Here is a 19,340-nt window from a genome sequence, read left to right as displayed (position 1 = left end):
AGCGCACCTCGTAATGGTGCTATCTATCTGGTATCTTATTTAATTTTTTTTTCGCCATTGTTGGGAAATATTTTCAGTAGTTGAATCTTCCACTTAACAATGGTCAATGATGGTAAGTAAGAACCGTGCAATATTTGAAGACCTTCAGTGAACAATCGGAGAAGATACCGAGACTCTTAATGAATTGATGTTCGGGTACCGTGAATTTGGAAAAGATTTGATAAAAAAGTAAGATTGGGTAGAATTTCTTGGTGGTTATATAATAGATAGATATATTTCAGAAATAACGAGTTGTATGAGCTGACATTTTAATATTAAACAGATGGCAACCCAGGCGGTGGTCCCTTGTGATGAATTTTTTTTTATTGGTGCAGCAATGCCGAGTAAAAGCTTTTTTAGAAACATATTGACATCTATATTTTCAAGTGAATTCTATCATACTGCTGCTTGGCATCAAACTGTCTGAAGCCAATATAAAACCTAAATTGAATATAAAGCCCAATAGAAAAACCTGATTAGAAGTCCAATAGTGATAACAAAAAATTCCATAAAACAATTAATTCTGGATAATTATTACCAATAAATGTTTATTATTCCCATGCACATTGTTGTTATTATTATGAAAAACTCGTTTTATTTCAACAAAAGTAGTTATCATTGATCAGAACATTTATTCGTCTTTAAAAACAAATTAGCTTTCTTCTTTATATAGCTTGTTGAATAAATAATGATATAATGTAATCGCTAATTTTCCGACGTAGATTATTACTCAACAACCAGTAACAACTTTGAATTATATATGTATAAAAGCATAATTTACGATTATAATAGCCGTTTGATGATTGTTTATAAATAATGAGTCATCTCGGATAAATACAGGGACTTCCAACTATAGAAAATCTATTTAACAATAATTAGTCGAACAAATGATTTATCAATTTGTAATAAATTCATTTAGTAATTACAAAACCAACGCCGACTTGTATTGCCACAAATTTACTAGTAGCTTTCAGATGTTTTTATAACTTAAAATCTTTACCAAAAACTCTAGAATTTACTTTGAATTAATATAGAGACTTACTATTTTTTTAAAAAAAATGATTGTCCATATCTTTCTCTTAACAATTTAAAAAAAACTATTCAAATTAGTTCAATTTATAAAAAATAATTTTAGATATTTTTAAATAAGATACTATATTAATTTTTTGTAAATATTTTATGTTTTTTATTATACCTTTTAATATATATTTTCTACATTGATGAATATTGTCTTTTACTAGAAAACGTTTACAAAAAGAAATAAAAATATTACATTTGTTAGAAAACGTTCACAAAAATAAATAAAAATCACGTTTGTGACTAGGAAGTTTAACAAAACAAAAATAGTGAATTTTAAGGCTTTTGTATAAAACTAGCTGACCCGGCAAACGTTGTTTTGCTAAGTAAGGTATATTCTAAACAATTTCTAGAGAATCAAAAATATTAATACTATAAGTGTATAAGGATGTGTTGTTTGAATGCTATATACAATGAGGTATTATAAAAACAATAATAAATTAATAATTATTTTACAAAATAATTACATTTTTAACTAATGCTAAAAAGCTACCAACAGAAGAAAATACTTTTACTATGGATTTTCAAAGATGACCGTTTATCTCCCAATATCAAAGTCATAAGAATCAAGGTTATAGCTGGTTATACATCTTTCTCCCTTCACTTTCAAATAATGTTGTTAAACAATGCTTCAGCTTTACTGGATTTTGACACTTTGGTCGTGAAACTTTTAACCCCGTACCTTCATATATTACTAACCATTCTTTGATAAATTCTGGGAAATTATAACTGGGAATAAGTTATTCGACAAAATGTACATGTAAATGTAAGTAATGCTCTTTTTCAGTCTTGGTCGCGGCATTATTATTAAACTTCACTTCACCTTATATATATATATATATATATATATATATATATATATATAGTATCATAGATTGAATAAACTACATGGATAGTTTATAAATAATTAATTCTGAATTAGAATGAAAAACGGGCTCTAAACTACCTCTCTGCCACCAATTACTGAGCCACAGCAACGCGTGGCCGGGCTAGCTAGTATTTTTTATATATATATATAAATATACTATCAATTAAACTGAAAATCGGGATAAAAAGTATCCTAAGTCCTTCTCCTGGCTCTAAACTACCTCCCTGCCAATTTTCATCTAAATCGGTTCAGCCGTTCGTGAGTTATAAGTGTTAGCACATAAAGCGATCCTCTTTTATATATATAGATTTAAAAAGACAGATAACATCTTTTGCACAGATTTTTATGATTTTAAGATTAATTCCATTCTTTATTGCTTATCGTAAGTAAGATTTTGTTATTCGTTTAATGTCCATTTTGTAGATTTGCTTTAATTATTAGTTATACAATTTTACACCTGAAACTCATGTTAAAATTAAATTAAACCATTTTTAAATAAGGAAAATCCAAACAAATTAATTTCATCCATATTTATAATCATAAAAAAAACAAAACAATTTAAAAAACTTGCAATAATACTGAAATTAACTTTTTACCAAGTATAAGTGGCATTTTTTCTTTAGGTCGAAGAGAATTTCCGATATTTGAAAATAATCAATAAGATCAAGAAGGTATTCTAGTGTAGAGAGACATGAATCTTAGGATATTTTTGATTTATTGTGAATGAAGGCAAAAGATTTTTTACTATTTCTTTTTAATGATTGATTTAACAAGAAATAAGTAAAATAAAGTTATTAATTTAAAAAAATATATAATATTTATATTTATGAAATCATTATAAAAAATTAGCAGTTGTTGAAGTGGTGGGGGGTCCCAAAATATTGGCACGTGACCATGCCCAAGATTGCAACCCTCCTGGTAATCCAAATGGAATTCAAAAAAAGGATTAATTTAAAATGATGTCGTAATGGAAAATACTAGGATTCAGTGCAATTGACAAAATGACGACATGGTGGCAAAAGAAAAGACCATTTCCTTACCACCTTTTCGAGCTTCTCGAATTTTTAAAAATAGTAAAAATTGAAATTTAGGGATGAGACTGGTATGTGCCAGAGAGAAGTCTACAAGAAAGATCCTCTGAAAATTTCAAGTAAATCGGTCTAGTAGAACTCGAGACATCCTGGACATCTTATTTAAAAATAATTTTGGGAAAGGAAGTTGTATATTTCCAAAAATTATTTAGATTTTAATAAAATCCTCTCGTATACACATTCTTGAATAACTAAGCTTTGAAAATATTAAAAAACAAAAATTTTTTTTTGAAAAGTCCACACTAGAATAACCCCTTTATCAATAAGATTTTCAAGCGTAGACAAGCTCTTCCTTCGGGAAGTTAAAAATGCATTTTTTTTTTAATTTCTGCACTAGAATGCCCCATAACATAATCGGAAATCGGATTTTCTAAGAAAAACAAGCCCTTCCTTCAGGAAGTTAAAAATGCAAAACAATAAATTTATACAATAGAATGTTACTTTTTAACTGTTTGTCCATCTATGATCTCCTAAGCGGATATGCATTAGAATAACTGCATTGAAAGATCATCCAGATCTCCAACGATTGGATCTGATGTTCTAATCTCCGCGATGAAAACTCAGTGATGATGATGATGATATTGATGATGGAGTGTGGTACATACATACATAGTAGGTACTAGGTATACTATTAATTTAGAAGATGACGGTGGGAAAAACAAGTTGCTTCTTGTATCGGGAAAAGTAGGTGAACAGCACGCACACGCATCTGTACCAACCTTGAATTTATGGTCATAGTAAACGACTGAAGAAGAAGCGATTTGCTTCTTTTTCAAAAGGGCAGCTTGGATTTCTACAACTGTTCATAATTGAAATATTTATAAAATTTATAAATTAACTAGATAGAATTATGTATGGTTTTGAAATTACGATAGTTATTTTTGAATATACTGAATGTGACTGATGTTCTGTTTTCGTCCTATTTGAAATGGTCAAATAGACAAATAGACAATTATTTAGTTAGGTTCGCATAGGGTAAGTTATAGTAATCACAAAAAAAAAATCGAAAATGATTTTTTTTACGTTTCAGAGGTTTCTGAACATTTTGGCATACCTTAGAAAAACATAGATGTATGTGTGTGTGTATGTGTGTGCATGTGTGTGCGGATTCAAATTTTCGTCGACGATTTCGGGAACACGGATCAATCGATTTCAATTATTCAAAAAAACATTCGATTGCTGTTGATAAGGAGACGTGCTGATTAGTTTTTGGTGAAGGCAGGTCTAGCAGTTTCAAAGATACGGAGCAAAAGGTGCCAGTTCCAGCAATTTGCCTTAAGGCACGATACCATGCGCCCCACTAGTTGAGTTCTATAATAAGATAACCATATTTTTTAAGCCAAAACCGCGACAACAATTTTTAGTTATACTAATCCGGGACGAGACGGGACAAGACGGGGGCAGGGGGTCCTTAAAATATCAAATGCTATTTAATGATACAAGAAAAAATTATTAATATTTACTCATTATTTTTCGAAAAATCAGTATAATACGGGACAAAAGATCTAAATCCGGAACAAATATTGCTTTTAGAAAACCCGGGACTGCCCCTGCCGAAACGGGACGTATGGGGTCACTTCATCTATAAACTCTAGTAGAAATTTGATACCTGCTTGATATCGAGCTGACCATTACGCCGCACCATTCCATTTTTAGCCCAGTTAGTAAATTATAAAGTTATTTTCAAAAATCCCAATTATTTATTAAGAAGACATGCCTTAATTATTTTAAAAACCCGTATTGCACTAGCAATTTTATGTCTTCAATTTAGGACAATTATTAAGTTATTTTCAAAAAACCCAATTATTTATTAAGAAGACATGCCTTAATTATTTTAAAACCCCGTATTGCACTAGCAATTTTATGTCTTCAATTTAGGATGATTCAAAAACAAATCAATAAAATTTTAGTTTGTTACTAATAACTGACAAAAAAAAGATGACAGCAAAATATTTAGAACCAATGTACCATCTGTTATTTACAATATAACGATGCTACTATTTATATTTGGTATTGAAATACCACCTGGATTCCATATGCTTCTCTGATCATATATGTCTGATATTGCGAAAGTTATTTCTCATTTCATATATTTTACGATTAGATAACTACGATGATCCTGCCTTAGTCGTGAGAAGATTCTAGTTGGAGAAAAGAAGGTTATTTGATATGATAGAAATAATATTTACGGGGAAAAGTAATTTGCTTTAACGTAATCTTGGACTTTACGATCAGAAGAATTTTATATATAAGATAGGCACTATTTTAAATTTTAGTGGGTACTCAGACGATCTTGTTATGAAAACAAATATTTCTGATCCACTAAATAATAAAATGCCTAGGTATGTTATAACAAACATGAGTAGTAGATAAAATAAAATAATTAATTATGAAATATATTTAAAAATTCCAAATTAAATTATTAAAATTATCCTAACATACCATTCAGAGTTGATAAAACTATATAATTACAGAAACTTTATTATAATAATAATTTGCCAAAATTTTATTTTAAAATATTTAATTTAACTTTAGAATTTTGTTTTTGATCTTCAGCGAGTACTCAGCCGATCTTATTATGATCTATACAACGATTAATTGACTTTTTGTTTATAAAATATCTATGTAATAACAAACTTATGTAGCAGATGTATTTCTTAATTAAATTCCAATTATCATCTTCCCATAATTAACATTCACATTTAATATAATAACAGTTATCAAAGCCAAATCGTTTTGACGATAATTTCCATCGTAAAATTTAAACATGATTTACCATTGTCTTTGACCAGTGTCGTCCTTCTAAGTAGTTAATTGAGAAGAAAATGAACAATACATGGTACTTGGACAAAATCACAGAAAAAATTAACAACAACAACAATAATAAGACAATGATGTTGTTAATTAGTTTGTATTTATTTTGTTGTTGCATTTAAGAAATCATTGGAATTAACTTTAAATACATATACAATTAAAGTATTTTTTCAAGTTTTAATTGCTAGATCAAATATAAAGGTAACGATTGTTAATAGATTTTAAATAAAAGATCAAATACAACATTTACTATTAAATAAACTAGATGTAAATGGCACTTTGCCTTGATGCAAGTTGCATTAATTTTTCTTTATGTGTCCTGGCTGGATATCTTTTCTGATCAGACCAATTACCAACCAACTATTTAAAAACATTTTTGAAATTTTTAAAATCAGTTTAGGATTTTTGGCAAAAATGTGGACGTTTTGTCATTTTTCCTTTGGAAAGTACAATTTTTAAGTACATAACAAGTAAATAAAAGCCATTAATGATTTTTGTTTGCTGATTGCAGTTTTAAAGGCTTAAACTATAACAAAAGAAGTTTGATGTTTTAAAAAAAGTGCTTGAGCACTTTATGAGCAATTGATTAGTGTACGTCATATTACAATTAAATTCTTTAAATTTAGAGTATGTATTTTTAGTAATAGTTACATGATTTAATATTATCCTACTTCTTTGGCTTTAGAAGATTTAACAAAAATATTTATGAAAAATTTATTTACATTTCTGAGCTAAGATTTGATTACAATAAATAAAATTTACATTACCGAGTTATGATTCAATTCTATTTTTTCTGTTAATTCATAAAAGCAAATAAAAAAAATCTGGCAAGTGCTATACAGATTATTCTAATCATTAATTTTAATATTTAATACAAGTATTTAGTTTAGTAGTATTTTTACAATATTTTAATATAAAATATAATGCATTTATATTATTCTGATTTGATTTTGACTGATTGATTTGATTAAGGTTTTCATAAATCGAAATTATGATAAAAAAATGCTAACTCAATAAATTAATAATTTTGTCGTTAATTGTCGAAAGCGAATTTAAAAAAAAAAACTAATAATGTTTGAAAGATTATCCTAATTGATAATGGCAACACTTGGATAAGATTATTTTTGACGGTTTCATAAATTTTGTTATAAAGAATAACAATCTTAGTTACTAATTACTAGATCGTTCTCAGATAAATTGAATAAATAGTTAATGACAAACGTGTTACAGTTAAACTTGCTCACAAAAATTTAGTACTTTAGTTATATATTTTTAACATCTGTGAAAAATGTCTAAATACGAAATCAAAGTTCTAGTTACACTTAAAAGCCCATAATTTTCAAACTACATGGATTTTTTTTCTAATTTAGTTATGATCAATTCCTTTCACTCGAGTTCGGCTTGATGTTGAGTTCTGAGACACCTTGTATATTATATTATTATATTTATATTTGCTTATTACAATCGTGCACTGATTGCTCATATTGGTCATTTCATCCCAGAGAATAATTTATGGTGGTAAAAAAAATCTTAAGTTGACCAAAAAAAATTTCAAACGTTTTTTTTATGATAGTTGCAATACTATCTCCCGAATTTGGCTTGACGTTGATTTCTGGGACACCCTGTTTATTATATTATTATATTTATATTTGATTATTACAATCGTGCACTGATTGTTAGACCCAAATAAAAAATTATGCAGGTAAAAAGAAATCTTAAAAATTTTCTACTTTTTTATGAAAGTTACAAGACTCTCTCTCGAATTTGACTTGACGTTGAGTTTGGGACACCCTGTATATATGTTAATATATTTAAATTGTTGCGTTTGTGTACTGTTTAGTTAATATTGATCATAAGTATGTCAAAGAAAAATTTATGCTGGTAGGAAGAAATCTTAAGTTGCTCAAAAAAATGTAACAGCCATGCTGGTATTTCTTGTTCATTAAAAAGGCTAATTTCTTCCTAGAACAAAAATGTGAATCTGGAGTCATTTTTCAAGCCACTCCGCGGTTGATTTATAAAAATCTCGAATAAATTTTCAAAATAAAAAATTTATAGATCTCGTTTTTTTGAGATATTGTTCTGATCGTCCATCACATCTAACTGTGATGGACGATTACACTCGTCACCACTGTTTTTTCAAAGTTCTTTTATTACCGTGACTCTCATCATAAGGAAACACTTATACATTATCAATTTTCAAATAATTTTTATTGATATAATTCCATTACATTCGTGTTTAATTTGATTCTTCCATCGTGCAATTTATTACGGAATATTTTTTAATAATCGGGCTCGTCAAAAAGAAATCTCGTGCAGGCTGGGAGATGGCACGATCGCCGTATAAAACACTTTCTCCGTCGGAACGCGTTATTCCCAACGAATGATGGTTGTTTTGCCATCATACTGACAGATTTACGGTTTGGCATCATTCCAAAGATGATGTTTACGAATTCATAACGATTAATTAATTGCGAAGTATCTAATGATGGATATTTATAGCTGATAAATATCTAGACAAGCGTATATTGATGCGGAATTAAATTGAAGAACTCGCATTGGCAACGAGAAAAAGGGAGTACAATTGGAGATCAGAGAAAAATCCATTCTTTCTCCATCAGCGATTACTTAAATTATTCAAAAATCTACGTTTTATTAAGGCTGTGATACATTATTATATTCATAAATAAGAAAACATAGGAAAAAAATGGTCAAATGACTTCTATTGCTTGCGATCGAACGCATGCTCGTCCCGATGGGAATTAGACGACAACGTTCATCTCCACACTATTTTAATTTATTTCTTTCGGATTTTGATCAATCTTGTTGAAGTTTGTTAAGGAAAATTTTTTAGATGTGATGAATCATAAAACTTTAGCAATATTGTAGAAATAAATGTAAAAAATTGCAAAAACGGCATATCATTGTTTGGCATTGAAAATATTATGTCAAAAGAGAACTGTCAACCAGAAATTTCAATTCACTTTTGAGCCTAGACAATATTAGAATATAATAAATTTATGATTAAAATAAGTAATATGTAATGTCTACATTTTTCCGAAAAAGAGCTGAGATGTGCCAGAAATTGAAATAATATAAGATACAGTCAACAGTACATGTTTGGCAGATGAATTATATAATTTAGTTTCACAGATTATTTTTTGGTACTTATGCATGTCGTATTTTGCATTACTTTAATAAAATATTTCACAATACAAAAAAAATACTTAAAAATTGTTTATATATTTCATTGTGACAAAAATTTATTTGATTGGCTTTAGATATTGAATATGTAGTTAGTTGATCCTTGATTGAATAGTGCACATATGAACAAGATTTAACAAATTACTTCACTTAAAATATGAACTTAAGTAATAATGTGTATTAAATTTTTAATGATTATAAAAATTATTGAAAACATTAATGAAGCAACTATTTTGTGTCGAAAAATCCAAGATGATATTGCTGGTACTTTTACTGTTAAAAGGATATTATAAAACTGGGAACTTTTGAATTGTAGACATGGGTACAAGACATCGTCTATCGGGCCAGCTAGTATATCTATATAAACGTTAAATTGAATGAAGAAAATTTTAATGATAAACTTTGAAATTGCATAAATAATTTTTTATAATTGATGAATTATTTTATAATTTCCATTATTTTTTCCAGTGGCGTACTTTGACGACGATAGCATCAGTACAGGTGCCAAGAGAAGGGCAAAATGCATCTGCTCCGCCTCTGCGCAGGAGGAGAAAAAGGAAAAGGAGGCCTCGTCCAGATATATACAAGTAAAAAAAAATTATTTAACCAGTCAACTGTGTTTGACGAATATACTCGTCATTAAGAAGTGTCGAGATTTTGTTTATTGATCATTTACCATTTAAATGGAATTTTTGAAAAAAAAAGTATTCTGAAATGTCAACTTGTTTACAATAATTTGAAGCCATGACTTCAAAATAGGTTATTTTTAGTAGCATTTTACCTTTTGGCAAGTTGCATGAATTTTCCTAGTAAAATAAGTTTCCTAGTAGGATAAGAGTCAAATAAGAATCCCACGATCTAGCTGTTGATACATCAACTCCGCGTAAATGTGGGAACCGCGTTATAAAACAGTTGCAAATATTCGTACAATATGTATTGTACGAACTCGTACATATGTACGAGTCGACTATTATTAACACTGATTATAGAATTTCCCAATTTAACTAATCCGTATTTATTTTTTAGTGTAATTAGTCAACAAATATAGAATATATATAACGACTATTTATTATTATTATTTTCCCCAGAACATCTGACGAAGGAATACTACAATTCAAAAGCGACCAACAACCCGTACCTGAAGTAATAATAAAAGAAAGTCCAACTTTCTTACCAACGCCTGTACCATCGTCCACCACTTCTGCAACAGTCTTAAGACGAGAACCACCTTTATTTACTCCCAGACCATCGACCACCAGTATCAGGCAATTGCAACATCAATTCGGAAGCAACAGAGAAAGATCACGATATAATAATAATAGTAATAATAATAGTAATACAGTGAAGAAAAGGTACAGGGTTCCGTACTCGCAATCCAGATTTTCCAATAGAAACCAACCGGCGAAGAGCGAGGTTGTCGTGGTGCAAACCACCAAGGCGTCAGTTGAGGTAATAATAAAACACTGACTTGGTTTCAAATACTAACAATTTTAATTTTAAAACAATTTTTTTTTAAATGGCTTTTAGTGGCAATTTTCTTTAAGGCAAGTTGCGTGAATTTCCTGGTAATTGTAAATAATCAGCCTAATCAATTCAATAATTAAGAATTGAGATGTAGGTACTTAGTAAGGTGACCATAGGTCCAGATTTAGCCAGAACAGTCCCAGATTTTTCTAAAGCCAATATTTGTCCCAAATTTATGTTGTCATAAACAGCATGATATATGGAGAGGATAGCAAAAAATAATCTATATGTGTGGGTAGATTATATTTTGTGAGAGACTAATATTGACATCTAGAGATGAATATTGTGGAGAGTGTATTTAGAGACAATAAAGGAATAATAAGAGACGTACGAAGTTAACACTTAGATCTTTTGTTCCAAACTGTCCCGAATTTTCCAAAAGTATAGATTTAAATTTGATGAAAAAATACTACTGCCCATCAAATATATGAAAATAATATTTATGTTACAAGTCAAGGAGTATGCTTATATCAATTCATATATGGATAAAAAATATGTATAACTGGTGGGGCGCATGGCAACGTGCCTTTAGGCAAATTGCCTGTACCAAAAGTTTTTTTTTTTTAAAGATTAACATTTTTGAAAAAAAAAAAAATTACTCTGAAAAAATTCGTTTTTTGAGAAACTATAAATTTTTGACAAAAACTTACTATTTTTGAAAAAAAGTCTTTTTGAATAAAAATTTATTTTGAAATATTTTGGAAATTCTAAACTTTTTTTCAAAGCAATCGTAATGTTTTAACTGCATAGAGACGAAATATCGAAGCGCGTAAGCGCCGCGTCGCCGTCTCACTGATAAACATCGGTACGGAACCCATAGGAATGTAAACACAATTTATACTTATTGTTAAAATCTCTATAAAATATCTGATAATTTGATGTGCATATGTCTAATGATCATTTTTGACCCTGGCATTTTTTTTTACTTTTTTCATTAGATCTCCGAAACCGCTAAACCTGCCTTCATGAAAATTTAATCAGTTCTTCATCTTGTCAATACAAGTAAAATGTTTTTTGAATTACTAAAATTGGACGCTCCGTTTTTTAAAAACTGAGTTACCGTTTTTGGCACTTTTTGTCCCGTATCTTCGAAACGGCTAGACTTGCCTTCGCCAAAAACTAATCAGCACGTATACTTATCAACAGCAATCGAATGTTTTTTGAATAATTGAAATCGGTTGAACCGTGTTCCCGAAATCGTCGACGAAAAGTTGTATCCGCACGCACACACATACATACACACATAGACACACACAAACATCCATTTTTTCTAAAATATGCCAAAATGTTCAGAAACCTCTGAGACGTAAATATATATAAAAATTTTCATTTTCGATTTTTTTGCGATTACTACAACTTACGTAAATAAACTACGGGAAGTTAAAAATAATATTTATGTTACAAGTCAACGGGTATACTTATACAAATTCATATTAAAGATTATTGGAGAAAAATATATGTGCAAGAAAACACCAAACATTTTGGCTCAAACTGCATTTGAACCAACGGCCCCATGCTGAGAAAATATTTTAAGATTAGACATGATTGTATGAATCCATACGATTTATAGAAATTTATTTTTAATGCACTTCGAATGTCAGTTATTAAAAATCCCAATGAAACGACTAAAATCGACAGATCTAGCTGCTTGAAATGGATTTCGTATGAAAAACATTTCTGCTTTAACGTTACTAATATTTTTTCATTTATTTATTTAGGAAAATAATAGCTTTGGTGATACTGGTGCAGTAGATTTGAAGTCGATATTGAAGCAGCAAGCATCAGGATTAAGTTTAAGTGAAGTTTTACAACAGAGAAATTAACTTTGTCTGATCTGATCAAAGGAAAACGCAGGGCCTTGTCGGCATTGGTTGAACCCAGCGCAGTATCAATTAAGACCAACTCAGGTAACTAATTGATAAAATTTAAAAATAGAAATAGAAATAGAAAAAAACTACCAGGACCATACGATGTATGGAAGTTCATTCTTCATTAAGGGGGTATTCTACTTTAGAGTCATGAATTTCGCCCGGTTTTGAAGCGCTGTTTAAAGGAAACAAATAATATTTTTACAATCGATTTTTTATCATTTATTTATTGATATTTTATTATTACATCAAAAAATTATTAAAAAACAAAAATTAAAATTCACAAAGTTATGAGCAGTCAAAGTGGAGGTTCCCAAAAAAAGAGGGTGTCCTGGCGTACATGATTCCAACCCTACTGGTGATTTGAAACATAAAAAATAGATGGATTCTTAATTATTATAGATGCCGCTATCGTATGAACCTTGGATAAGTTAAAATAATTATTTTTGTTCGAATGGCGGCAGTTTGAAAAAAAATTACTTTTTTTCATGTTTTTTTGTCAATTCCGTATTTTTTAAAAATACTAAATGAAAAGTTATAGTTTTGGGCAAGGTCCATACGATAAAGCGATGTATAGGGAAGATCCTCTCCAAATTTGAAGTAAATCGGTTCATTAGAACTTGAGATATCCTTACCGCCAGCTCGAAAAAGTAGTTCCGAGAAAAACGCGATCAAAGTTTTGAGACAAGTCGGACCCGAACCGAGGCCACGTTACTAATACGGCTATAACTCAGGAAATAATAGTAATTTTGAAAAATCCTTTTAATGACATATTTTTGAATAACTAAACTTTGAAAATATGGAAAAAAAAATTTTTCGATTTTTTCAAAATTCTACAGTAGAATACCCCCTTAAACATAAATGAATAAATGGACCGATTCTGCAGCATAACAGACCAATGTTATGGCAAGACTATGTTATGAAGAACTTTCCATACTAAATATTGACAAAAGCCATGTGGTTGCTATGCAGTCACTGGTATTTCTCAGGTTTTTAGATAGAAAACCTAACCTAGAAACCGCACAAATGTCAACAAAACGATGCTAGATAATAGGGTCTTTCTGAATCAGCTTCATAACATACGAGTGACGTTGCAGTTTATGTGTAAAATGCCTGAATGCACAGCAAATACATGACGTATTTCATGTTCGTTCAGTATGATTCAGTAGCATAATGTATGGATGTTGGAGCATAACATGGCCTTGCCATAACATTAGTCTGTTGTGAGACAGAATCGCTCCAACAAAATCCACTGGTTAATCATTGGTCAGATAATTTTATATTTGAGTATCTTGATACTCACACCAAAAATTTGACTCGAACAAATAAATTATTGCCCAATAAAAAAATCTAATTAAATAACTTACTAATATTTAACTAGAATGTTACAAATAAAACTCAAAAGTATCTACAATATAAAAAACAGCATTCTGAAGCAATTTGTCAACAATTCCTCAAAATCCCCCAAATAACATTCTGAAGTGCCATAATTATTTTCTAATCAGTATCTACTTTCTAATTATTTTGCTTTCCAAAATTTTGATTGAATCAGCAGTATTTTGAAAAATCCCTTTTCAAAAATTGCTAAAACTAGTGGTATATGGCATCGTGCTTTAAGGAAAATTGCTGGAACTTCCCGTACTGAAAACCAAATAATTAAAAAAAAACTTGCAAATCTTTGAAAAATTTTGGTTTTTGAGAAATTTTGAAATTTTTGAAAACAATTGACTTTTTTGAAAAATTGGATTTTTTTTATATTTTGATTTTTTTGTATTTTGATTTATTTTGAAAATTCTGAACATTTTTTCTAAGCAATCGCGCTGCAAAGCTGATTTGGAGGCGAAATATCAAAGCGCGTAAGCGCCGCGTAGTCGTCTAACGTGTAAACATTGGTATGGAACCCATATAAATGTACATAAAATTTGTACTTATTATTATAATATTTATAAAATATCTGATAATACGATGTACATATGTCTAATGATCATTTTTGTCCCCTAAATGGCCTTATTTTTTACTTTTTTTATTGGATCTCCGAAGACGCTGGACCTGCCTTTTCAAAAATTTTATCAGTTGTTCCTTTCGTCAACACAAAAAATGTTTTTTGAATTATTTAAATCGAACGCTCCGTTATCTCAAAAACTGAAATACCATTTTTGGCAGTTTTTGCCTCGTACCTCCGAAACGGCTAGATCTAGTAAGAATCGAATGTTTTTTGAATTATTCAAATCGGTTGACCCCCCCACACACGCACGCACACACACACATCAATTTTTTCTAAGGTATGCCGAAATGTTCGGAAACCTTTGAAACGTGAAGATATGCAAAAATTTTCATTTTCGATTTTCAGCCGAGATTTATTGTTAACACAAATAATGAAAAAACTCTATAAAAGTGAAAGAAATCTTATGAGATAAACTACTTTCCGAAATAAAAGAGGAAATAACAGAAAGGGTTACTTTTCACTATTAGTTTTATAATATCATAAATCCATATTTTTATATCTGATTTATGTATTAGGTTTTAATATTTAATAATGAATAATGCTTTGATTAATTACTTCATGTGATGGTTGTATATCAATATATCAAATATTATAACAGTAAGAGGTGGCTCTTACGCAACAATGGAACTGAACTCCTAGTTATTTTTCTATAAAACATTTCCATTGTTTTGTAAAAATCAAATATTTCATACTAATAAATTCGCTATCATGGAAAATTGTATGACTTTATCGTAGAATATTTCTAAGTTACATAGATATTATATTTTATCTGATTCATTTTCTAGATTTGTGTCTCTTTCAGCATATGGTCAACGCATACCACCAGGAAACCAAAACGAAGTCAGCACTGAACTCCAGCCGCCTTTCCGAAACGAAGAACAAAAACCAACTCAAATTCCAATTTGGCGATCAAAACTTGAAAATCCCGAAGACACAAAAAATAAGTTCGACATTCCATCAAACGCGCCTACCAGATTCACTTTCATCAGTGGAACCAGTTCATCATTCAAGCCCATAGAAAACGAAAGCATCAAGTTTGTATTTGGCAGAGATGATCAAGAAAAAGAAGTCAAGTATAAAATTGCTGAACCGTCGACGACAATTGTTGTTTTTCCAACTTCACCTCCAAAAGGTAAAGGAAATACCGTTGTGTTTGGATGATGCTCCGAAAATGGTAAGATTTGAGATAGTAGTGAAAAAGTTGTGGTGGTGCATGCAGAAACACCAAGACCTGATGAGATAATAGGTTGGCATATGAATCAGTCCACGAGTGTGCATTATACAAGAAGTTATGAGGTTGGGAGTGTTAAAGAAAGTACTGTTGCAACCACTCTTCCTGATGATACAAAAACGAGTGGAAGAAACCACCAGAGCAAGTATTTTTGTTACTCAAGATCCATATGTGGAAGTCCAGGGTACATCCAGTGAATTTTTTGCATCAAGTACTGAACTCCTCAACAGCGAGCAAACTTCGTCCATAAGTTTTGAAGATGGTTCAGAAGTTCCTACAACAGTTGACGACAAAGAAGAACCTACTACTAAATATGAACGTACTACATGGAGACACTCTACATCACCAATGTCTATAGATTATGAACCTGAAAGGACAACTTACAAAGAACCAGTTGTGACAAGTACTGACAAAACAGTTTTACAAGAATCTATTATAGTACATACTGATAATTCTTTAAGACTCGATAGCAATGATTATGATACAGCATACACCAGGGAATTCGATAGAGGGCACTTGCTGGAAGTTTTGAATGGACGTGGAGGCAATAGATTGCGTCGGGTTTTGGAAGAAAGAAATATGACTTTGGAGGAGTTGTTGGACCACAGGGAACGTGGTTCGAGTCAACTGCACTTGGCAGAAGTTGATAAAAGACTTACCGAGGAAGAAAACCGTTTGGCTAACCTAAGAATGTATACAACCACTACTAGACGTCCTAGAGATTTAGCAAGTGTTGAACGCGAGGTTGCTATGTTTGAAAACTTTCCAAATTTCGACTTATCCCATATGCGTGGAGTGCGTTTATCAGCTGAAACTGATTCGTTAGCTGAAAGTTCTGATTTGTCAGTACTAGGCTTCATGAGTCGTGTAAAACCTCCACCAGATTTCATCAAAAAAAGTAGATCCATGGGTGATTTTGATAACATCGCTACAGCCTTACCTTCCAGAGCTACAAAAAAGAACTCCAGGTCCCAACCAGTTACACCAAGTAGTGAACCGGAGGTAAAAGAAAGCACTCAGGGACTCATGGATGTCCTGATGGAACACACAGGCAACTCTGATACCAATAATGAAATCCTACACGTCGACTTGTCTAGTGAAAGTGAATACAAAACCATAGACATTTCTGATGGTCATTTTAGCTACGTTGAAGCTTTAGGAGTCCGATCTGCAATAATAGCCAGCTCGGTTATAGGTGGTTTATCAATCTTAGTCTTCCTCTGCATTTTTATTGCTTGCAGATGGCGTCAAAAAAGCAAAAACAAAATGCGATATAACAACAGACTACTTTTTTGCAAAGGACGTACACCTATTCTCCAGCATGATCTGTGTGCCCCAAAAGAGAGCCCTGTAGTTATGATATCGAGATCCAAAAATGGTAAGTTACACACTCTCGATACCAGGTCTCGAAGGAATATTCAAGAATATTTATGGGATCACTTTAAAAAAACCTTTCACTGATATCAATGCAGGAAAAGCATGTTAGTATCAATGTATATAATTTATGTATGTATATATTTTTATAAGACTCTTAATTTATGTTTTAAATATCACTAACACTGAGATGAAATTATTAGTTATTTATTATTATGTGTATGCAGAATTTTAGTTTTGTTTGAAAGATTTTATGTATCGTTAGGATAAAAATAAGAATATATTGTGTACTATTACGAGTAATAAAAAATATTATATATTTAAAGACTAGAAATTCAAATTTACCATTGACAATGATATTTTGAAATTATTATTTTTTAATCATATTATTTCAGAGAAGCAGGATATTATATATATATATATATATATATATATATATATATATGTGATGATAGTTGTGTCGACGTTGATACATATTTAAAGCATTATGCAGCCCAATCATCGAATTAAAAGAAAGTTAATAAGACAAATTCTTTATTAATTAAACGTTTCAACACTTAATGTGTGTCATCATTCAGTAATCAAACCAGGAAAAATACAAATACATAAAATTGAATGAACATTCTTCAAATTGGGTCATTATGTTGCTCGCTTATTAATTATATATTAATTATGTTGTTCTATAGTACAATTTTTGGGTTTTTAATAAATTTTATGTTCTTGTGTTTTTTCTGGTTTGATCACAGAATGATGACGCATTAAGTGTTGAAACGTTTAATTAATCAAGAATTTGTCTTATTTACCTTCTTTTAATTTTATGATTGAGCTGCAAAATACTTCAAATATATATATATATATATATATATATATATATATACATTATAATTAACTTATCCACTTACCAATACAGGTCATAAGTCCATTTTTCCTTAATCTTCTCAAATAGAGCAAAAGATGAAGTCCACAGCATCTTATAAAAATATGCATACTGCCTCCGAATGCTCCTGCACTGTTTCAAAGCCATCTCCAGACTCGGAGACCCTCTCAACTCTTGCAATTCATTAGATTTATAATACAAAACTGTAGAATAGTCTTTAGGCAAAACATCTAAATACGGTTTCCAAAACGAGTCTTTATTCAATCTTTCCACGACTAATGCAAAAGCTAAAGCTACATTTGGCATGTTGGTTAACATTTTATCAGTATCGAAAAGCTTTTTGGAGTCTGCTACATCGCAACATTGACTCGTGTACATAAGTTTTTGAGGTACTTCTAAGATGACAGAAGATTTAGTGATTGGTGTAGTAGCTTCTAAGCCTAAGTCATATTCAGGAAAGTGGGAGATTTTGATGCTCTCGAATTTAGCATCATTTTGTTTTAGCCATGATAAAAACGTGTCTAGAGAAGCGTTGCGATTTTGTAAGTGTATAGGGCTCTTAACCTCGCTTTCAATTTGCTGGATACGATCAATAATAACTTGTGATTCAGCATGGAGGTCACATAATTTACCAATACCTGGACCATCAGGATTAATACTAGTGACTTTCAATAATTTCTCTACCAAATTATTCAATTCCTGGCGTTTATGTTTAGGCAAATGTCTGTGATCGCCGGTTGCACAATTCCGGGTCTGATGGGACTTTTTCTTCCCCATTTTTGACTTTAAATTATTTAACAAACTAAATAATAGGTTAAAACACGTCTTATTTTCCGGCACTGTAACATGACACTGGGGAATCGAAATCTAAACTTAACCTTAAGAAAATGTTTAAAAATAGAACACGTTGATGGGAAATGTCAAAACAATACGATGGACGTTACGTACCTAGAAAATTCACAAAAGATGGCAATACATGTGATATTGAAATCAAAATTATTTAATTATCAAAATAATAAACTCACACTACTAATTAACATTCTATTGTTTTTTGAAATAAACTGGATAACAATAATATCAACGATTTTAGTAGATAACATGTTATAAACCAAAGCAACTTTCGTCCATTAACTAGTTGTCTACAAGATGGCGGCAGTAGTAACATAACTGGCGGGAGATTTGAAATTCAAATTTACTAACTTTGTAAGGATAATTATTTTTAATAGCCAGATTCTGGGGAAATTTGCTTATACAAATTTCATAAAATGCAATATTTTCATTATAAAAGCTGAGCAAAATTAGAGACAATTAGTCAATAATGTTATTAAAAGCATTGAAAAGTACACTGTATATAGTGATAAAATTGAA

General features: G+C 30.4%; 1 protein-coding gene across 1 annotated transcript in view; it reads right to left on the bottom strand.

Moving 5' to 3' along the window:
• Positions 1 to 18,914, bottom strand: part of LOC113389146 (histone-lysine N-methyltransferase setd3-like) — a 60,526-nt gene extending 41,612 nt beyond the window's left edge. Inside the window, exon 1 of the mRNA XM_026626200.1 lies at positions 17,998 to 18,914. Within this exon, the coding sequence (XP_026481985.1) occupies positions 17,998 to 18,749 (752 nt within the window). The 5' untranslated portion in view covers positions 18,750 to 18,914. The remainder of the gene's footprint in view (positions 1 to 17,997) is intronic.
• Positions 18,915 to 19,340: the final 426 nt, after the last annotated feature.

Source organism: Ctenocephalides felis, unplaced genomic scaffold (assembly GCF_003426905.1).
Source record: "Ctenocephalides felis isolate EL2017-DRISC unplaced genomic scaffold, ASM342690v1 CF-g0.4_SCAFFOLD_03573, whole genome shotgun sequence".
In the NCBI taxonomy this organism is placed as follows: Eukaryota; Metazoa; Arthropoda; class Insecta; order Siphonaptera; family Pulicidae; genus Ctenocephalides; species Ctenocephalides felis.
This window is presented reverse-complemented; position numbering and strand designations above follow the sequence as displayed.